The sequence below is a fragment of the Esox lucius genome, chromosome 6 (genome assembly GCF_011004845.1).
Source record: "Esox lucius isolate fEsoLuc1 chromosome 6, fEsoLuc1.pri, whole genome shotgun sequence".
Lineage (NCBI taxonomy): Eukaryota > Metazoa > Chordata > Actinopteri > Esociformes > Esocidae > Esox > Esox lucius.
In genome coordinates this window covers 29,235,717-29,258,899 of record NC_047574.1, presented here as the reverse complement: position 1 = coordinate 29,258,899, position 23,183 = coordinate 29,235,717, and the positions used below count along the sequence as shown (strand labels likewise).

The following is a 23,183-nucleotide window of genomic DNA, read 5'->3' as shown; positions in this document are numbered from 1 at the left end:
ATAGTGGCTCATGAGACCATGGGCCTTCAGACACAACCTATTAGGTAATATTTCTTTTTTCAACAAACTATTACTGGAGGATCTATTCGGGTAATAAGCTAGTGTCCTAAACCATGGTTTTCACCCTCGCTATACAATCAAGTATCTACTGTTGAACAACAAAAATACTTGATTTTTTTATTTTATTTATTCACACACATTTAGCAGATAAGGAAACAAAAATAAGATATAAAATGATTCATATTAGTGATTCATACAAATAAAGTGGTCACATAAACATGTCAATACTTAATTATAAAGGACAGGGCTATGTTATAATTCAGTGGTATATTTGAAAGCTATCACATCATCATAACATATAAATCATTCCCTTATTTTGAATTTGGAAAGAAGTAAAAACAGGTGATATGCCCTTCAGTTTGACATATTGAGGGTAAAGATCAAAGGTTTTTTGTATTCAGTGGCGGGTATTTCTGGCAAACCGTTTTAACCCAGTATCATGAATATTTAGGGACACCCATCAAATGTCAACTGTTTAGCCTGAAAATATTTCACGTTTTCACTTTAGACCAATAAAGACATTACTGGGTTAAAAGGAAACACAAATGCATTGAATAGAAAATGAGGTAGATAAAATCAAAAGGTTGATTGTTAAATGAACAACTAGAACACAAAACAATGTCAACAGTTTATGCCTATGAGGATGCTAAAATAAGTAATTTCCTGTTCATTGAGATTTATTCAGTGCTAAATCATTGTCTCAAAAAAACAGGGGGGTTATAAATATGTTTTAAATGTCAAAACCGACTACCGTATTCTCTGATTCCTTATGTTGGTGGTCAAAATAAGCTCATGGCTGGAATGAACTTAAACCCACTACAATGTTTACACAGTGTCTATTTATGATATTGATTAATGCTGTGCCTAGAAATGTCTAATTTTGAAAAGTATTCAAGTTTGCAGTACCAAGAAGTCCTTGGAGACATGACTCCCCTATAATTAAGTCCTGATCATTGAGTTATCTACTAGGACATTAGCACCGTTTAGCATTTTTTTATTTTCCCAGGTAAGTTGAATGAGAAGACATTGTTATTTACAGCAATGACTCGGGGGAATAGTTACAGGGAGAGGAAAAGGGATGAATGAGCCAATTGGAAGCTGGGGATTATTAGGTGACTACGACAGTATGAGGGCAAGACTGGGAATGAAAACTGAGGGACTGATATAATTACTTTGTTGTAGAAGGCAGTTCTAGTTGGAGGCAGTGGAGAGCTTCTCTCAATGCTGATTGTGGTCTTGCACTCCAAATGTTTCTTTGAGGCTGAAATATTTCTGCTTTAGAAAGTACGCCATTATTTTTAATCACCACTTATATCAAGAAAAACTGTTGAGAGCGGAATAAGGATATTAAAAATGAAGGCTTTCATAGCACCTACTCCAAAATAAAATGAAACTGCCACTTCTATAAAACCATTGTCAAGTGCTGTACAGAACAATAAAAGAAACACAACACAATGTTATTACATGAAGAAATCACACAAGAGGACAAAACCCCCTCAAAGGTTTTAACCGCTATCTTACCAATTTTACAATATGTGCTTTTGCTTTCAAAAAATAATTTTCTAAAACAAATGTCTGACACAGCTGCTAAAAACAATGGCTTGTGCATTAGAAGATTAAGTAGGCATTATATGTGTTCAGATCAGTATTAGTTTTGTTGCATTACAGAGTGGGAATAAAATACATTTAATTGTGATTTTGTTTTTTGTATTTCACGCAAAACAGAGTACTCTAATGTCAAGATGACAGAAGATTCTACACATTTTTACAAATGTATTAACATTTTTAATATAGTACTTGCATAGGTATTCACCACCTTTGTTAAGGCAACACTAAATTAATTCAGGTGTAAAGTTTTGCTTAGCAAATCACTCCTTCGATGGACTCATTCTGTGTGAAACGATAAAGGTTAATACGATTTTGGAATGTGTACCCCTTCATCTGTTCCCTATAACCTCTTCAATGGCTGTGATTGAAAACAGAGGAAGGAACAACAGTGAACGAACTACATGATAACAAATAATAAATATATACAGAATAAAAATATATCCTGTAAGCAACAAGGCACTGAATTAATACTGCATAAAACACAGAAAAGGAATGCAAAGAAATACAATTTTTGAACTAAATGCAAAGGTTTGGGTTTGTGGCTTATGTTTGGCTTTACACCAGATACTGAGAAAGGACTTCACCTTTCAACAAGACAATTACCTACATCTTTATAGCTATCAATCTACATCGGATTTGCCTGTCAAAAGACATTGAATGTTCCTGTGCGGCCATGTTACAGATTTGACTTGAATCTCCTTGAAATGTATGGAAAGACTGCTGTCTAGCCGTAATTCCCAACACCTTGAATGAGCCTGAAGACACAATGATGCTGCGTCATTTTTTTAGATAACCAGGAAGGCACACTGGTAATCACTGCCAACTTGGGGGTGAATACCTACATAAAGCACATTAGTGTTTTGTTTTTCATTAATCTAGACACTGTTAGAATTTTGTCTGACATTACAGAATATTGTATGGCAATTGTTGACAAAAGACAAAACCATTTTTAACCCACTTTGTTACACAAGATATGGTCTACACATACAGTAGACACTGTGTCTACCAAAGGGTGAGCAGATAAAAGCTGGCCAAGATAAGGCAACCGTTAAATAATGAAGTGAGTGGACCAGAGGTAAAGCAGGCCGGGAACCAGGGCCATGTTCATTAGACACCAAACGGAAAAAAACAGATTGAAACAGATACCCTATTGGAACTGGTCCAATAAGAAACACTTTTTTACTCATTCTCCCCTCAGATTAGAAAACTTAAACCTTCCACCGGATGACCTAATGAATATGACCTGGGTGTGTGTCCAGGCCTACTCAGTGGGCCTTGCCGTTGCTGAGGCCGTTCGTATGGCTCTTCTGGGGCTCTGGCAACTTAGGCACCTCTGTGCTATAGAGGCAGTCCAGGAAGCCACGGGAGATCTCTGTAACCATGGATCTGTCAGGGATGGACTGAGCCATGCCGTAGATGGCTCCCTGGAACACAGTGCAAAGCCATGTATTATATAATGCCACTTTATATAATGGAGATCTACTGAATAAATGTAACTGACACAAGGCTGAGTGCTTGGATGCTGGCCTTTGCTGTGGTATATTGGGGCATACAAAATCATGACGTGTCTTATTGCTATCCTAAGATTGCTCCACTTGTGAACGTTACCACTTTAAGTACAACTCATTTACCACACAGCTTTCAGCCAGTCAACATTCAGGGTTCAAACCACCTGGTTTATCAAGTTTTTTTTCACCACTGCTGTAGTGCAGTCTCAACAGAGTTCAGTCAACAGTCAGAATTTACATTCACCTTTCCAGTGGTCCTCTCATTGGGGTTCTTCATGATCAGAGCCACCGCTTCGTTGACATCCTTGATAAACATTTTGGCCACCCCTGCCTGTGTGTGCAGTACTGTACAGCAGATATGGATGCTGTGGTGGAACAGACAAATTTGAATGAAACTACTTCCAAAACTGTGCCATTGTGTGCTATGATACTCTAAAAAGATTTTTTAAAATTATAACTATATAGGAACCACAGTAAGTTCTTTCAAGAACCCTTCAAAAAAAAAAGTTAACCATTGAAAAGATGTATTGTTGCTCAACGAACATTTGGAAAACTGTTGGAGTTCCCTTTTAAAGAACCATTAACCATTTCTTTAAAAAAGTCCTTACTGTATGGCTCCTCACCCAGTTCCAAAGTGAAGAACCCTGATATGACCCTCCAAGAAGCTATTCTTTTTAGAGTGTAGTATTGCTTCAGCATATAGTATCTATCAGTGTTATATGAAATGTAAACATTATCATTGAATGATTGAATTGCACAGACGAGGAGGAAAACATACCTGGATGGAAACTGTAGCGTGTTGAGATTCCATCCCTTTGAAGTCAGTGCATTAGATAAACGGAAGATGTCGAAAACATTGGAGCCTATTGCCACCACAGACACTTCTGGGTCTCCAAACACAAACACGCCATTTATCTTGCGGATTCTGTTCCCGGAAAGAAACACAAAAACATTTCAAATGTGCGTCTAATCCCACCACGAACATCACAATGTGCTTGCCAAGAGCGCTTAGAAAGAGATTGAAAACTCTGTGCCGCTAAATAGTTTGACAGATGTTTCAGGAACTGACAGAAGGCAAATCCACCAAAAACTTTAGGAAGAAAACTGACAGACTGTAAGATTGTACCTGTAAGAGAACCACATAGTCTTGTTAAGTGAGAAAAAAATCAATGCAGATACATGACTTCAGTAAAAGCTGGGTCACATACTCAGTTTTGATTGTGCGGGCAGTGTCAATGATCTTCCTGGTGGTCTTCACATAGTTGTCCTCTCCCATGTACATCATGGTGGCCCAGCACGCCGCAATGATACCGCCCGGCCGAGAGCCTGCCACCGACGGGGAGGCGTAGATGCCCCCCTGCCAGTCCGGAGACACAAAGTACTGGTACTGCCTGTACTTCTTGTCACTATACAGGATCACAGATGACCCTTTGGGGGCATAGCCATACTGTAGAATAGAGGCAAATTGAAACACAGTAACCAGTCAACACAAATACGTCTTGTTTACGGGGCCATGAGAATCTGGTGATGGAAAATCCAGAGGGACAAAATGTTCAATGCTAGTGTCTGGGCTCCACACCCTGCTTTCTCACCTTGTGCGTGTCAGCCGAGATGCTAGTCACACCCTTTACCCTGAAGTCAAAGGGAGCTAGTGGGTAATTGGCTTTGGCCATGAACACGATGAGAAACCCTCCCAAGCAGGCATCCACATGCAGAGGGAGATTGTACTTTACAGCCAGCTGTAAAACACCATGTGGTATGGATTGGGTTTTTTCAGTTAAAGCGTTGTGCAACAACAATATTGTTAGTTTAGTAACTACTACGCAGGTATGTAAGCACCTTAATGTTGCTCAAGTGTGAAATAGTTACCTTTCAAGAAAATGTTCAACACATATGTTAAAAAGCAGTTTTCTGTTGTGATAGTTGTGTGGGCGTACCCCAACAAAAGAACTATGTAGGAATGTACAGGCCATAAAAACAACATATCAGTGCATCAGATATCAAAGCTCTTCCTTTTTCAGATTGATCATTGGAAAGTTCAAAGTCTTGAGGATGATGATATAATTTTTCAGAGCAATTACCCCCAAAGATGAGGATTTTTCTCCAAATTAAGCTTTGACTAAAAATGTGTTTAGGTCTTGTCAACAATAAAATTGGGTTTAAACTCCAATGCACAGTTTAAGTGAATTTTAAAATTTTATGTGGATTTTTTGTTTACTACAGGAAGCAGATAAAAATTACACTTTACCTTTGCTACTTCCTCAATAGGATCAATGATTCCATGGGGGAACTGGGGTGCGGAGCATACAAGCATGGCAGTGTTTCTGTTGATGGCTCTCCCCATAGCCTATTTATAATAATATGGCATTCAACAGTCACAATATTGTTTGAAGACAAATGATTAAGGTGAAGATAAGTCCAATATAAACGTACTGAGAGCTAGACATTGTAATGTTAATTAGTCCCCAATTTATTTTGGTGACTGACATTTCCGACAGAGTTAATGTTTAATCTATAACTGTCCAAATTTAGGAAGAGATCCTCGGTGAGTGACGGCTGTACCAGACATCACCTCATTCTCCTTAACAGTGGTAACCGGTCGAAGATGCAGTTAGAATTGGGAATTTATACAACAACAACAAACTTTTCTTTACTGTGCATGCTGAGCCCTGGCGTACCTTCTCCTCATGTTCAGATTAATCATCTGTAAATATGAAAGACTAAATGTTTGCACCTTAACATCCACTTTCATGGTCTTCTTATCCAAAGGGATGTGAACTAGCTTCATTCCAAAGTAGTGAGCTGCTTTGTCGAAGGCAGCATGGACACTGATTGGTGCAATGCTGCAAAATAATAATAATAAAAAAGATGTAATAACTACACAAGCCTTCTTTATGAGACAGCAAACACCTAAAAAATGCATATGAAGCTTGTTCAGAAGCCGTCTGGTATGTTTGCACTTAAATAAATAAATTAAATACAGCATAAACAAAAATGATCTGAGGTTTATTGTGTTTTTGAAATGTGAACTTACATTTCAGGATGTTTTACACCACGCTCACGGGCCAAGTCTCTGTAGGCCTTGCATGCCATCAAAATACTTTCAGTTCCTCCGGAGGTGACCTGGACAAAGCAAAAAAAATAAATGGGAACACTGCATTTAAAATGTGATGCATAGTCTCGGAATTTTCTATAGACCATTTCCTAGGTCCTGAGTCCCTGAGTCTGTTGGGAGTACTAAGGGTAAACTCACTGTGCCACATGAGTTGGGCCCACCATTGAAGAGGGTACAGGTCATTCTCACGACCTCCGCCTCCATCTTCCTCACACCAGGAAAGATGTCTGGATGAAGTGGGTTGCTCCATGCAAATTCTCCATACACCTAGGATCAAAAGGAAGAATATCAAAATGAATCAATCAATCAAACAAGGAAGTGGTCATATAAACTAGGCATATTCAAACTCATAGGATTTTGGGATATTACATTTTTCTGAAAATACATTTGCTTCAAAATACTTCACACAAATGTTAACCTTGATCGTATGTATAATGTATACCTCCAATCTGTGTGTATACTCAGCATTTTTCACAGGAGGATTATGTGAGGGAGATGCAGACCGAGCTGATTTATCAACATGACCACAGTTTGGAAGCCACACACTATTGTTGATATTTCAGTGTGGGCTCCAAAGAAAACTGCAGGTGAACATACACTACCATTAAAAGGTTTGGGGTCACTTAGAAATGTCCTTGTTTTTGAAAGAAAAGCTAATTCTTTATCCATTAAAATGTCAAATTTATCAGAAATAATGTGTAGACATTGTTAATTTTGTAAATGACTATAGTAGCTGGAAACGGCAGAGTTTTAATGGAATATCTACATAGGCTTACAGAGCCCCATTATCATCAACCATCAGTCCGGTGTTCCAGTGGCAAGTTGTGTTTGCTAATCCAAGTTTATAATTTTAAAAGGCTTATTGATCATTAGAAAACACTTTTGCAATTACAATAGCTCAGCTGAAAACTGTTGTGCTGATTAAAGAAACAATAAAACTGTCCTTAAGACAAGTTGAGTATCTGGAGCTTCAGTAATTGTGGGTTTGATTACAGGCTCAAAATGGCCAGAAAAAAAACTCATCAATCTATTCTTGTTCTGAAAATGAAGGCCATTCCATGCAAGAAATTGCCAAGAAACTGAAGATCTCGTACAAAGCTATGTACAACTCCCTTCATAGAACAGTCCAAACTGGCTCTAACCAGAATACAGAGAGGAGTAGGAGGCCCCAGGGAAGAACTGAGCAAGAGAAAAATACATTAGAGTGTCTAGTTTGAGAAACAGATGCCTCACTGGTCCTCTACTGGCAGCTTCATTAAATAGTACCTGTAAAACACCAGTCTCAACGTCAACAGTGAAGAGGCGACTCCGGGATGATGGCCTTCTAGGCAGAGTTGCAAAGGAAAAGCCATACCTCAGACTGGCCAATAAAAAGAAAAGATTTAGATGGGCAAAGAACACACACTGGACAGAAGATGATTGGAAAAAAAGTGATATGGACTGACGGATCTAAGTTTGAGGTGTTTGGAGCACAAAAAAGAACATTTGTGAGACGCAGACCAAATGAAAAGATGCTGGAGGAGTGCTTGACGCCAAGGAACATTATGACTCAATTTTGCAATGCCATGCCATACCCTGTGGATGGCACTTGATTGGAGATAATTTCCTCCTACAACAAGACAATGACCCAAAGCACAGCTTGGCAAGATCTAATGGTCATAATGTAAAAACTATTTAGGGAAGAAGCAGTCAGCTGGTATTCTGTCTATAATGGAGTGGCCAGCAAAGTCACTGGATCTCGACCCCATTTGAGCTATCGTGGGAGCAGCTTGACTGTATGGTACATAAAAAGTGCCCATCAAGCCAATTCAGCTTGTGGGAGGTGCTTCAGGAAGCATGGGGTGAAATCTCTCAACAAATTGATAAATAGAATAATAAAGGTCTACAAGGCTACAATTGCACAATTGACATTATTTCTAACCTTGTTTATATATTTCCAACTATATGTCTACTATATTTTCTATTCATTTTGCTATATTTCATGTACAGGGGGGAGAACAAGTATTTGATACACTGCCGATTTTGCAGGTTTTCCCACTTACAAAACATGTAGAAGTCTGTAATTTTTATCATAGGTACTCTTCAACTGTGAGTGACGGAATCAAAAATAAATCCAGAAAATCACATTGTATGATTTTTAAGTAATTTGCATTATATTGCATGACATAAGTATTTGATACACCAGAAAAGCAGAACTAAATATTTGGTACAGAAACCTTTGTTTGCAATTACAGAGATCATAGGTTTCCTGTAGTTCTTGACCAGGTTTCCACGACCCATCTTCAATGCTCTTACTGAGGGAAGGAGGTTGTTGGTCAAGATCTTGCGATACTTGGCCCCATCCATCCTCCCCTCAATACGGTGCAGTCGTCCTGTCCCCTTTGCAGAAAAGCACCCCCAAAGAATTATGTTTCCACCTACATGCTTCACGGTTGGGATGGTGTTCTTGGGGTTGTATACTCATCCTTATTTTTCCTCCAAACACGGCAAGTGGAGTGTAGACCAAAAAGCTCTATTTTTGTCTCATCAGACCACATGACCTTCTCCCATTCCTCCTCTGGACCATCCAGATGGTCATTGGCAAACTTCAGACGGGCCTGGACATGCGCTGGCTTGAGCAGGGGGACCTTGTGTGCGCTGCAGGATTTTAATCCATGACGGCGTTGTGTGTTACTAATGGTTTTCTTTGAGACTGTGGTCCCAGCTCTCTTCAGGTCATTGAGCAGGTCCTGCCGTGTAGTTCTGGGCTGATCCCTCACCTTCCTCATGATCATTGATGCCCCAAGAGGTGAGATCTTGCACGGAGCCCCAGACCGAGGGAGATTGTCCGTCATCTTGAACTTCTTCCATTTTCTAATAATTGTTGCCTTCTCACCAAGCTGCTTGCCTATTGTCCTGTAGCCCATCCCAGCCTTGTGCAGGTCTACAATTATATCCCTGATGTCCTTACACAGCTCTCTGGTCTTGGCCATTGTGGAGAGGTTGGAGTCTGTTTGATTGAGTGTGTGGACAGGTGTCTTATAAGGGTAACGAGTTCAAACAGGTGCAGTTAATACAGGTAATGAGTGGAGAACAGGAGGGCTTCTTAAAGAAAAACTTACAGGTCTGTGAGAGCCAGAATTCTTACTGGTTGGTAGGTGATTAAATACTTATGACATGCAATAAAATGCTAATTTATTATTTAAAAATCATACTATTTTTTTATTTTTATTAGATTCCGTCTCTCACAGTTGAAGTGTACCTATGAAAAAAATTACAGACCTCTACATGCTTTGTAAGTAGGAAAACCTGCAAAATCTGCAGTGTATCAAATACTTGTTCTCCCCACTGTATGTTTTCATGGAAAATAAGAACATTTCTAAGTGACCCTAAACTTTTGAACAGTAGTGGATATCTGCCCGCAACCACTAAAGAATCAATATTATGGCGTGGTAATTTAGAGCTAACAAATGTCACAATACTTACAATATTAACTATTTAAATTCATTATGAGAGTCAGAAATAGTTTTATTTCCAAGTAAGTTTCACAACAAACTTCAGGTACATTAGTGCAGCAATTTTGTAGAAAAGAAATAAAAACAAGTATGAATTGTGGACTGAGCATAAAAACAGTAGACTGAGCATTAATAAATTACAAAATAATATGTAAGGTGCAAGAATTGTCCAGTTGAGGGTTGTGTGTGTATGTGGGGAAGGGTTATAAATTTGTCCAATTGAAGGTTGTGTGTATGTGGGGAGGGTTTATAGATTTGTCTAATTGAGGGTTGTGTGTGTATGTGGGGAGGGGTTATATATTTGTCTAGGTGAGGGTTGTGTGTGTATGTGGGGAGGGGTTATAGATATGTCTAATTGAGGGTTGTGTGTGTATGTGGGGAGGGGTTATAGATTTGTCTAATTGAGGGTTGTGTGTGTATGTGAGGAGGGGTTATAGATTTGTCTAATTGAGGGTTGTGTGTGTATGTGGGGAGGGGTTATAGATTTGTCTAATTGAGGGTTGTGTGTATGTGGGGAGGGTTTATAGATTTGTGTAATTGAGGGTTGTGTGTGTATGTGGGGAGGGGTTATAGATTTGTCTAATTGAGGGTTGTGTGTGTATGTGGGGAGGGGTTATAGATTTGTGTAACTGAGGGTTGTGTGTGTATGTGGGAAGGGGTTATAGATATGTCTAATTGAGGGTTGTGTGTGTATGTGGGGAGGGGTTATAGATTTGTCTAATTGAGGGTTGTGTGTGTATGTGGGGAGGGGTTATAGATTTGTGTAACTGAGGGTTGTGTGTGTATGTGGGAAGGGGTTATAGATATGTCTAATTGAGGGTTGTGTGTGTATGTGGGGAGGGGTTATAGATTTGTGTAATTGAGGGTTGTGTGTGTATGTGGGGAGGGGTTATAGATTTGTCTAATTGAGGGTTGTGTGTATGTGGGGAGGGTTTATAGATTTGTGTAATTGAGGGTTGTGTGTGTATGTAGGGAGGGGTTATAGATTTGTCTAATTGAGGGTTGTGTGTGTATGTGGGGAGGGGTTATAGATTTGTGTAACTGAGGGTTGTGTGTGTATGTGGGAAGGGGTTATAGATATGTCTAATTGAGGGTTGTGTGTGTATGTGGGGAGGGGTTATAGATTTGTGTAATTGAGGGTTGTGTGTGTATGTGGGGAGGGGTTATAGATTTGTCTAATTGAGGGTTGTGTGTGTATGTGGGAAGGGGTTATAGATTTGTCTAATTGAGGGTTGTGTGTGTATGTGGGGAGGGGTTATAGATTTGTCTAATTGAGGGTTGTGTGTGTATGTGGGGAGGGGTTATAGATTTGTCTAGGTGAGGGTTGTGTGTGTATGTGGGGAGGGGTTATAGATTTGTGTAATTGAGGGTTGTGTGTATGTGGGGAGGGGTTATAGATTTGTCTAATTGAGGGTTGTGTGTGTATGTGGGGAGGGGTTATAGATTTGTGTAACTGAGGGTTGTGTGTATGTGGGAAGGGGTTATAGATATGTCTAATTGAGGGTTGTGTGTGTATGTAGGAAGGGATTATAGATATGTCTAATTGAGGGTTGTGTGTGTATGTGGGGAGGGGTTATAGATTTGTGTAATTGAGGGTTGTGTGTGTATGTGGGGAGGGTTATAGATTTGTGTAATTGAGGGTTGTGTGTGTATGTGGGGAGGGTTATAGATTTGTGTAATTGAGGGTTGTGTGTGTATGTGGGGAGGGTTATAGATTTGTGTAATTGAGGGTTGTGTGTGTATGTGGGGAGGGGTTATAGATTTGTGTAATTGAGGGTTGTGTGTGTATGTGGGGAGCCGGCTATAGTCAGTTTGCCTCCGGGGCATGTTCATGAAGCCTACTGCTCTAGGAACAAAACATTGTGCACAAACTAACCGAGGCGGCCATCTGTGGTGCCATCTTGAGTTGACATTTATCTCTCATTGTACCAAATAGCTATCTAATATTCAAGTCAAAAACAACATTAACTACTAGATCAAGAATTCAACCTCACTCCTCCCTAAAGTTTGCTGTGGTTTCAAAAAACAGCAACGTGATAACCCTTAAATACGTCACTGAAGGTACCTAGCTTTCAAACAACACAATGCATTGACAAGCTGTTTTCAGTTTGACAATATTGGAAACATGAATTAAACAGAGACTGTTAACCAGAGTTACTCATCATTTTGAGAGAATAGATTGAAAATACTTTTCCGTACTTACCTTCACCAAAAGATTGGTAAGTGTCTGATCTCCCCAGTAGACTGTACCAGACACTTGTCCATTCTCCCAATTCACTTCATCTGCGAAAAGCGATAGTGACAATCAGGAAATTATATCACTGGAACAACTGTGATCTGACAATATTCTTTAATGAATTAAATTCTTTAAATGTATGCAGCAACTTTACAACACAAATTTCACATTTTCTTGGATTAACCTGATAAGCAAGAACTCGCACAGACAAATATACAGATCAAAAATGCAGGTTAGGACAAAATAATACATTTAGTTCTTTGTTTTCAAGGTTTGGGGGCCAACCCGGATGCCAAATGGACATACAAGACTCAGTGGGTTAGAAATGTATCATGTAGCACACAAATTCTAGAATTCAGAAACTGATAATCCCACCTTGCACAAACTGTTGAATTTCAGTATGTAACAGGACACATGACAATGGTGCAATGTCTCACTGCTTATTGTTCAATAGGAAGTTCATATCTAGTTTCATATCTACAAAACATTGGTAGTGACGCATGTATACATAATTCAGAATGACAACTTTGTCTTTTTTCTCATTTTCACCATATAACTTGTACCTATTCCTGTTCTGTCTGATCATGACAACTGTTGAGTGATGCAGGACATTTAAAGGTAATGATAATAGCCAATATGCACCATGACATACTGCTTTCCACACTGCTCTTCCAACCAGGATGTCATGTGGGTAAATGTAAGTGCTCCCCCATTAACCTGACAATTTTTAAGTAGTTAACTATGCAGGCAATGAGCCACCCAATGGAGTTGCTAGAGCACAATTAGATCAAGATATCCCTACTGATAATACCGCCCCTCTTCATGGGCGAGTTTGGCAAGTTTGTTTCACCCGTGGAACTTTCCAGCTACTAGACATCTAGAGGCACAGTCAAGGCTCAAACCTACTGTAGAATGCGATGGTCGGCTTGGTGCCCGAGAACAGTGCTTTTGACCAATACATCACCATGACTATGTAATAAAGAATAATTGGTTTTAGCCTTCCAGCAGTTTTGTATTAAAACTTTACTTCAACCACATCCTGAAAGTGGAGCTTCTACATTTTTACATGATACCGCAAAATTTTATCTTCTTAGGATATAACCAATGAAAAAATACAGATGACTATACAGCATCCACGGAAGCTCATCCATCCTGCACCGCTATCAGGGAACATTTACACATACAGTACGCCCCAGAAAATGCCCTTAGCACTTACTCAGGGTTTCGTATTCTTGGATCTTTTTTAGAACTTCCTCTTGGGTTAGTCCTTTTTCAGGCAGGTGTTTAGTGTAGCTCATGCCTTTCTTCAGGGTGCAAACACTAAAAGACATGTCGTCCAGGGCCTTGTTCAGTTTGGTCTGGATCTGTCACAAAGTAGACACATCCTGTCATTACACGGACCACCGCTCAGACAACACAAACCATTTCCTAGAAGCAGTGACCCGCTGAGGCAATGGGGGAAAGGCGAAGACACTCGGTAATCTTGAATAATTCAGGCATATCGATTTAAACGGGCCTGATGTTTTTGTGTAAGTGAAAATTATGGCACATTGAGAAGAGCTGAGAAAGTTTCACAATATTTGAGAGTGTAGTACCTTTCAATATAACCATATAATTAAAGTTTAGCCTATTCACACTTTTTCCATTAAGTAATTCTGTTAGACTATAATGAGCAAAAGCATTATGACAAGAACATGATGTCAAAGGTCTCACCCTCCCTCCCTCCGCCCTTCGCATGCCAACAACAAGTCACCAGTGAGTGACTCACACCTCACCAGACAAAGAGTCAAAGCACATATGTAGAAAAGAGGAACACAACAAACATTCAAAATTTACCGTCGCGCCGACATAGGGTAGTTTTCTGATGAGCCGAAAACCCTGCTTCTTGATTCGGGATTTCAGGGCTGTAACGCAACAAAGACGGGATTATGAGGAAATAGATGAACAGCACGAAAGAAAACCACAAGACGTGGTTAGAAAACAGCTGTCTGGAGATGGAAGACAAATCAATGGGATGGCTTACAAGCTAATACTGGTGGTTTCCTGCCAACATTTCTGTCGCATTAGACAGAGTTACCACCATCCACAAAAACAACATTTAAAATACTTCCACTGATATAAATGATGAATAGAATACTGATCTGTGGTAATTTAGATTCCCCAAGACACACGTCAGTCTGAACATATTTCATATCTGAACAGGGCTATGTCACTTGCAGCAGCTGTAAAACATTAACTGTTCTGGTACCATCTAAAGAGTGCCAAACTGAAGTGTGGGGTACAAAGAATAAGGAAACTGTAACTTGAAACACACTTTATATTACAGGCCATTAATAGGGTTGTTTATGGGCTGACGTCGGGCTAATAACTGGGCAAACTCTGCGTATTTCTCCATTTAAAAACAGACAAAAGGTGTGTCCGTTTTTTCGATGACAACCATTATTGCTCCCCCACCACACTGTAGGGATATGCAGACTCTGCAGCCTGTCAGTTTTTGTGTACATCTTTTTTACAGATTTTTTTTTTGACCCAGTCTTTTGAGCCTTGATAAAAACAGCCCTTCTGTAGTTCCATCCATCCATCTTCTTCCGCTTATCCCGGGCCGGGTCGCGGGGGCAGCAGTCTAAGCAGAGATGCCCAGACTTCCCTCTCCCTAGACACTTCCTCCAGCTCTTCCGGGGGGACACCGAGGCGTTCCCAGGCCAGCCGGGAGACATAGTCCCTCCAGGATGTCCTAGGTCTTCCCCGGGGTCTCCTCCCGGTGGGACGGGACCGGAACACCTTCCCGGGAAGGCGTTCAGGAGGCATCTGAAACAGATGCCCAAGCCACCTCAGCTGACCCCTCTCGATGTGGAGGAGCAGCGGCTCTACTCTGAGCTCCTCCCGGGTGACAGAGCTTTTCACCCTATCTCTAAGGGATCGCCCAGCCACCCTGCGGAGAAAGCTCATTTCAGCCGCCTGTATCCGGGATCTTGTCCTTTCGGTCATGACCCAAAGCTCGTGACCATAGGTGAGAGTAGGAACGTAGATTGACCGGTTAATCGAGAGCTTCGCCTTGCGACTCAGCTCTTTCTTCACCACGACAGACCGATACATCGACTGCATTACTGCAGAAGCTGCACCGATCCGTCTGTCAATCTCCCGTTCCATCCTTCCCTCACTCGTGAACAAGACCCCTAGATACTTAAACTCCTCCACTTGAGGCAGGCACTCTCCACCAACCTGAAGTGGGTAAGCCACCCTTTTCCGACTGAGGACCATGGCCTCGGATTTGGAGGTACTGATTTTCATCCCCACCGCTTCACACTTCTGTAGTTAAATATCCTATTGATAAATATCTGGATATTTGTTCATCGATCACTCACAGCGTTTTTGCCCAATGTCAGCCTATAACTGATTATAGATTAAGTGAGTTTGCTTTATTAGCTGACCAGTAATGAAACTGGTATCATAAATAAAAGATAAATTCCACTTCAGTTCAAAACTTTGATGTTTTAATGTTAACACCTTCCCTGCTGTGCAATTCTAACACATTTTCAAGCACTGCATATTGCTCTCAGACAGAGCTAGTGTTACCACCATGTTATTACACCTTTCCTGTTAAATCCATCTGGGTAAATGAACAGGGCATCTCAGAAAGACATTTGCATCCCCAAATGAAAAATGGTGACTATTTTCAGGAAAATAAAACATATTGTATTTTTGTATATAATAATGTTTTGTAGAGAATGTTTTCATGTCCAACTCCCTCGAGACGGTAGATGTAAATTGTCTGTCAGCAAATTTTGGTGTAAAGCATAATTTCTCACTTTTTGGATTTAGTCACTTAAATAGACCAATGATACTGTATGATTAAAAACAAAAACTCTAAAACTCTAAAGTAACTCATACTCAATCTTCAGTCATGCATATGCTAGACGCGTGCCTTATCTCTGAATCTAAAAACATACTTTCTTGCTGAAAGAGGAAGCCTTTGACCCAGATGGCTCCTAGGGTGGATATGAGAGTGATTCCAATGATCTGCCATGGTTCCAGCTGCTCACAGTTGCTGTTCACAAGCCTCCTGGCTTCATTCAGGTAGAGTAGCAGCATCTCCACGTACACCTCCAATGCACTCTAGAATAAAAACAGGAAAAGCATGGTTGATTTCTAGTGGTATAACAAGTCGAGAGGAGGTCCATCTGTACTGCTGTGCCACCTGGAAGCATGTTTTTCTAGGAACGTAGAGACCTGTAAGGCCCGGATCACTTTTAACTGCAATTCAACAAATACCTACACTCCCTTGGTTGTTTTGTTACATATGGTGGAGGATGCGGGCAGACCTTCCCCAGATGATAAGCTAGGTTACCAGAGAACAACTTTCGTACAATCGGTGACAAGTGGATGCCATGGAAGATCTAATGTGACAGCTGGCTGCCACCACTCTCGCCCAGCATTGCCAAACGCAGGCCCAATTGGAGGAATACATAAGGGGGACCGATCCTCTCCGGGACGAGATCCGGACTCTGGCCTGCCCAAAAATCCAAGGAGAGGATGGAAGCACACCTATATCCCAAAAATGACAGATGAGCAGTGGGTGGGACTTCTAGGTCCTCTTTTAATTGGTCCTGCACAAAAGGCCAATCTGAATCTAGACAATGCAGTCGCAGTGGAATCTAAGCCTACAAACTGAAATCTTGAGCAGATACTCTCTTAGCCCACAGGTTAGAACCCAAAAGTATCAAGAATGGCCTCTCTAGTCAGCGGAGTCCCCTAGGGCCCTGATGTATGATCTGATCCATTGCTACAGCTTCTGCAAATCAGAGGAAGAACTAGCAGTAGTGACGGACAATGTTGCTAATATGACACACCACCGTTCGAAAGTTTGGGGTCACTTAGAAATGTCCTTGTTTTCAAAAGGAAAGCACCTTTTTTCCATTAAAATAACATAAAATTAAACAGAAATACAGTGTAGATATTGTTAATGTTGTGAATGACTATTGTAGCTGCTGTGTTGATTAAAGAAGCAATAAAACTGGCCTTTTTGTTCTGAGAAATTAATGGTATTCCATGTGAGACACTGCAACTTTTTTTCACCATTGCACCAGCCATGTGCTTAAAGAGAAGCAGAACTTGCTAAACCGTCTTTTACACAAGCTGCTGATTGACGTTGTGACCATGTGGAATAGTGCGCAGGAGATCCTAGAAAGTTTCATGGTGCAGTAGCCAGCATTCTCTGCAGCTCTGCTGTCACTGGTGCTATGTAGTTTGTGAACAATTTGTAGTTTTTGAACGCCTTTATACTGACTCGAGAGTAACAAGACCTTTTCAGTGGTTATTTCAACGGTATCTTTCAGCAGAAACAATTTGTGGCAACCAAAATCATTGGTTTCATATGCAGTCCTCCAGCTAAGGGTTCCGACCAACAGCTGTTTACGTTCGCTGAGAAAAATGTATCAAGCCAGGCAGAATTAGATGTACAATAAAGGTTTTTGCCAACATTCTATGAGAATCTCTCTTATAAGTAATAATGGTATTGTAAATATTATCATATCCAAATTAAATCAAAATCGAATCAGAACATTATCAATCGAAATGGGAGATAATGCCGATGCCCAGTCTTATTTCAATGACCATCCCTAAAGTCAATACCTCATTTGCTGCTTTTCCTTTCAGTTTCCTGTAGCCAAAAACTGGAACAAATAACAAAAGCTGTATACTTTAAGCCTTATTTACAACCACTGTGTATAGTTTTTAATTTAAATGTTTTAATTATTGCTGCTTTCTGTGTAACACTGTCATTTGCTATGCACAAAATATAGATGAGTACTTACACCAGAAGAATCTGCAATCATGCAATGGTTAGATTCCAGTCACTCTGTAAAAACCTTGTGAAATTGAACTTGTGAAAGTACTGTAGCAACAGATAGACTAGGGTAATGTGTTTCTTCAAGTCATTAATAGACACCGACATTTAGCTAATGTTCCAGAATCAGAACCAACCAGTTGAGGTAGAGGACCATGAGTCAGCTGACTTGGCTTCACCCATCAGCCTTTTGACATATACAATCATGGCCAAAAGTGTTGGCACCCCTGAAATTATTCCAGAAAATCAAGTATTTCTCACAGAAAAGTATTGCATTAACACATGTTTTGCTATACACATGTTTATTCCCCTTGTGTGTATTGAAACAAAACAAAAAAAAGAAGGAAAAAAATCAAATTGGACATAATTGCACACAAAACTCAAAAAATGGGCTGGACGAAATTATTGTCACCCATAACTTAATATTTGGTTGTACACCCTTTGGAAAAAATAACTGAAATTAATCGCTTCCTATAACCATAAATACGTTTCTTACACCTCTCACCCGGAATTTTGGACCACTCTTCCTTTGCAAACTGCTCCAGGTCTCTCATATTGGAAGGGTAATCCTTTGGTAATCCTCAGATTTCATGATGACTTGCACACAGTCAAGGCACCCAGAGCCAGGGACAGCAAAACAACCCCAAAACATATTTGAACCGCCATCATATTTGACTGTAGGTACTGTGATCCTTTCTTTGTAGGCCTCATTCCGTTTTCAGTAAACAGTAGAATGTGCTTTACCAAAAAGCTCCATCTTGGTCTCATCTGTCCACAAGATGTTTTTCCAGAAGGATTTTGGCTTACTCAAGTACATTTTGGCAAACTGTAGTCTAGCTTTTTTATGTCTCTGTGTCAGCAGTGGGGTCCTCCTGGGTCTCCTGCCATAGCGTTTCATTTCATTCAAATGTCGACGGATAGTTTGTGCTGACACTGATGCACCCTGAGCCTGCAGGACAGCTTGAATTTCTTTGGAACTGGTTTGGGGCTGCTTATCCACCATCCGGACTATCCTGCATTGCAAACTTTCCTCAATGTTTCACTTCCGTCCACGTCCAGGGAGATTAGCTACAGTGCCATGGGTTGCAAACTTCTTGATAATGCTGCGCACTGTGGACAAAGGAACATCTAGATCTCTGGAGATGGACTTGTAACCTTGAGATTGTTGATGTTTTTCCACAATTTCGGTTCTCAAGTCCTCAGACAGTTCTCTTCTCCACGCTTAGTGTGGTACACATAGACACACAATGTACAGACTATGTCAACTTCTCTCCTTTTTATCTGCTTTCATGTGTGATTTTCATATTGCCCACACCTGTTACTTGCCCCAGGTGAGTTTAAAGGAGCATCACATGCTTGAAACAATCTTATTTATCCACAATTTTGAAAGGGTGCCAATAATTTTGTCCAGCCCATTTTTGGGGTTTTGTGTGCAATTATGTCCAATTTGCTTTTTTTCCTTCTTTTTTTTTTTGTTCCAATACACACAAGGGGAATAAACATGTGTATAGCAAAACATGTGTTAATGCAATACTTTTCTGTGAGAAATACTTGATTTTCTGGAATAATTTCAGGGGTGCCAACACTTTTGGCCATGACTGTATGTATAGCTAATAGAGGGCAGAAACTACATAAAATCCTTTCCTTCCCAAACATGCATTATCTCATGGGCTGTGCACAACTTCATTATCAATCAACTCAAAACCTTGTCACTATCTGATAACACTGATCAAAGTGTCAATCCAAATTCTGATGACAGTTTATGAAATACATTGAGATGACGGATGTGGAATAGACAGCTAAAATAATTTCGGAAACAACAGTAAATCAATCATTCCTATTATAAACATTTGTGAAAGGGTTCTCATCTGATGGATCCTTATCTCTTCATCACAGCTTTATTTTTTTACAACACTATGCTTGTGTGACTGATAACAACAAAGATTGTACCCGTTACGGTTCTCTGTATCAGAGAGAAAACCTTAAGGTCCATAGGACAGTAACTTGAATCCTATTTATTAGTGTTTGAAGTAGCCTCACTATGCCACCTGGTTCCCCGGGATAGGTTAAAAGGATAGGTTACATGCTTATGAAAGTGTGCAGGATCGGGTGGCATTGACAGATCGTGTAACTTATGACATGATGCAAACTAATTCTGCTTAATCTACTGATCTGTAATACAAATATTGAGTTTTTCAGTTTGTACAAGCTTATGAGTAACACAATAGTGAGAGTGGATTACAAACGTGGGCTTAGCTTATTAGTCTTTATGTAAAAGCAAACCAACATTTTACAATGAGTGAATGTGATTTGCAGCATTGCTATTCAATAACAATATGCCCCCCGGATGACAGTTGTAAGGAGTTAGTAACCAGCAGCGGCCATGTGTCTCAGTAACTGTCAGTTTTACAAGTTGGTCACCAAATTTTCTTTACCTCCCATTTGTGACTTGGGAGTGTTCAAGATTAGGATGTGTCCTCCTAATTAAATCCTGTCATGCTGTGGCACGTGTTATCATCCATTCCCCAAGTCTGACAGTGCTAAACCAATTTGCACCACCCTTGAGGGCCTCCCGCCCACATTCTACGGCTCATTTTCTATCTCAAATGGTTTCTGGTCTGAAATATTTATGCATAAGCTGCAGTTCCCATTTGAGTTGAATGTTTCTGTAGCACAGACAGCAGAGACGCCAAGGCCATATTAGAGTTGATCTGCCATAAACTGGAGAGATTAAATGGTGTTATCTTGTGCTAGGGCAAAAGGCAAGTCCAGTTGCAGCAGGTATATGAGTCTATTACCATGTATGAACTTTGTTATTAGAAACATTCCTGTGTGACATTTTTCAAATAACCTGCAGTACTTTGGCCTTTACAAAACATCCCTGCATTTAGAGAGCATATTCAGTGCTAAAGACCAGAGTGCATGCCTATTTAGTCCTCCCTTTTGTTATGTAGACGTCTGTGCCTCTGTTTTTTCCCAGCCGGCAGTATTCTCTAAGGAGACTGTTGTTGTCTCCAAGGGGAGGTCATGTTTCTCCCGGAAACACTGGGTGTGAGGAGGAGATTAATGATATTTGGTAGAGGCCAATGGGAAAAAATTATAAAATGGAAAACATTAGTATAGACTCTGGTTTTCCCAACACATTATAGGAATACTTAAATATGGTATGTATCTTAAACACACAAGATTCAAAGCAAGTCAAACAACAACCTCTGACCGTGTGAAAAACATATGCAAATGTCTGTTATGTCACCAGACTTCAGCATAACATTCTTCATTGTACTATCAAGTTGATACTGAATTAGAACTGGGCATTTGGAGTGTTGACTTTTCTTCAAATTTAATGTAGCCTTCATTCATTGTACAGCCATTGTACAGGAGGGGATGGTTTTGAAATACCAGTGAGGCACATCACGTGATTAAATTAGTAGTTTCCAGGAATTTACTAAACCTAGCAAACCTGAATGTCCTTGCCTTTAGTGTCTAGAGGCTACATTCACCATAACTTGGCTTTTATATGATAGCGCTGTGTATGTGATAAAAAAAAACAATATTTCATACCAGTGTTAATGGTCCTGAGGCCCAAAGAAAATCAAAGATATGTGACTGCAGATAACTGCTAACAAATATCCTACAGTTAGTGCTTGGGGCTCATTAGCCACATCTCATTCTAATGCAGTCAAAACAATCTCCCAGGACATTTCTTTAGGCACCCTACATTGTTAATTATAGTACTTCCTGTAGGTTTGTGTTAAACAGGAAGTCAAACGATAGGCTGTATGTGGAAATCTCAGTATGAACCACCCTTTCTTTGTCTTAAATCACTACAAAGGATATTGCCTGCGGGAGAAACTGTTTGTACTATCAGCGAAAGTTATCAGTTCATTTAAATATGAAGAAGAACCTGTCAAGCTAGGACTAATTCCTCCCATACTAGAAACCCACAGTAAAAAACACATCGAGTCAATTTTGCCACATTTGAAAATATATATTTGTCCATTTAATTACTTCAACAACTGTAACTCTCTTCGAGTTCAAACTAGGGGGTTATAAAAACAAAACTTTGAACTAGAAGGCTATGCCTGCAAGGTGTTGCGGAGGAAGTTAAGACATGTTGTTCAACATGTTGAATCAATAACACCTCTAGGAGATAGCGGTGCGGATCTGACCATATCAGATTTTTTAAATCTGTTCGTTTTAAGGACACATTGTTTCTGTTTAATACATACTTAATAAACTACCATAAAGCATATATATTTCTGGCATTTAAAAAAGGTTCGACACCGAAAGATTTTGAATGTCAGGGATAGTGTTTGTCTAGTATGTGCAAAATAAACACTTAAAATGCGCGATCTATGGCAACATTCTACTAGGGAAAAGAATAACAGTCAGATTACGACCTGCGTCTCGTATGCTTTTTGACACATGAAGTTAGTTACATGACTCAAGCAATATGCGCGTGCTTTATTAAAGACATGCAGACATAAAGCAATTACAAGTATCGTGATTGACATTATTGTCTTACCCAATAATCCATGGTAATGTTGGTGTAAAGGCAAGCCTTCAGCAAAAGGTTTTCTTCACCTTTTCTTGGTAGCGAAATTCACAAGATCTTGCTTTCTGGTCGAGGGTTTGATTAACATGCCACTATACTCTACATAGTCTCCAACCGTAAAACACAGACAATACTAATAAAAACTCAGGAAGCAACAACAAACTAGAAGCAAGCAACCGTGTCCAGTCTTAAGCCGTATTATTTGTGCAGTATACGCAAATATACATCTACATACCATATAGATTGTCTCAAAGGGGAAGCTCCTCTACTGCTACTTTTGTCCGTATACTATAAAGATCCTGTTTAATGGCATGATGGTAGTAGGGTTCGACATCCGTAAACGGAGTTGTTACCAAAGCACTTTCGTCACTTTAGTACTGACGTGAGATGTTTTCATAAGTGAGATGGAGCGAAGAGAGCAAACAGTGCCCCCGAGTGCACGAATGGTATTGCTACAGACACTCGCGCGTGACCCTCCTGACTCCCTTACTACTCTTAGCCAAATTAACAAAAGGAAATATGCCATAATGTAACTTATTATAGACTATGAGAATATAAGGCTTCTGCGCGTAATGTAATTGGCAATAAAATTATAAAAATCCCACTTTATTATTCCTAAAAATCCATTTTAATAGGCTAGGTACAATTAATAATATAAGTTTTGTAAATAAATGACAAGGGTGGTTATCTTCCTCAAAGTGCCAAATAAAGTCCAAACAGTCCAAAAGTGTTGATCTTTACCTACGGAGGAATTTCAGGGAC

The 23,183-nt window shown here is 39.9% G+C and overlaps 1 protein-coding gene across 2 annotated transcripts; it reads right to left on the bottom strand.

Moving 5' to 3' along the window:
- Window positions 1–163: 163 nt before the first annotated feature.
- sgpl1 (sphingosine-1-phosphate lyase 1) lies at window positions 164–22,703 on the bottom strand. Of its 2 annotated transcripts, none has more exons than XM_010901529.5 (14): window positions 22,657–22,703; window positions 15,972–16,137; window positions 13,858–13,925; window positions 13,238–13,385; window positions 11,989–12,068; window positions 6,430–6,558; window positions 6,211–6,299; window positions 5,911–6,019; window positions 5,425–5,523; window positions 4,769–4,915; window positions 4,385–4,623; window positions 3,955–4,101; window positions 3,421–3,541; window positions 164–3,092 (listed from the first exon to the last, which is right to left on the bottom strand). In XM_010901529.5, the coding sequence occupies exons 1-14, from the start codon at window positions 22,657–22,659 to the stop codon at window positions 2,934–2,936; spliced, it is 1,704 nt and encodes a 567-aa protein (XP_010899831.1). In that variant the 5' UTR covers window positions 22,660–22,703; the 3' UTR covers window positions 164–2,933. The 2 variants fall into 2 exon arrangements, with proteins under 2 accessions (XP_010899831.1, XP_010899830.1); XM_010901528.5 differs by lacking the exon at window positions 22,657–22,703 and adding an exon at window positions 22,392–22,650.
- Window positions 22,704–23,183: the final 480 nt, after the last annotated feature.

Bases quoted from the DNA above. Each gene is read 5' to 3' on its own strand.
- sgpl1 (XM_010901528.5), bottom strand. The intron at 6,300-6,429 runs GTGAGTTTACCC...TGCTTTGTCCAG, and splicing joins GGCCCAACTCATGTGGCACA to GTCACCTCCGGAGGAACTGA. The intron at 3,093-3,420 runs GTGAATGTAAAT...ACTGTGTTCCAG, and splicing joins ATGAGAGGACCACTGGAAAG to GGAGCCATCTACGGCATGGC.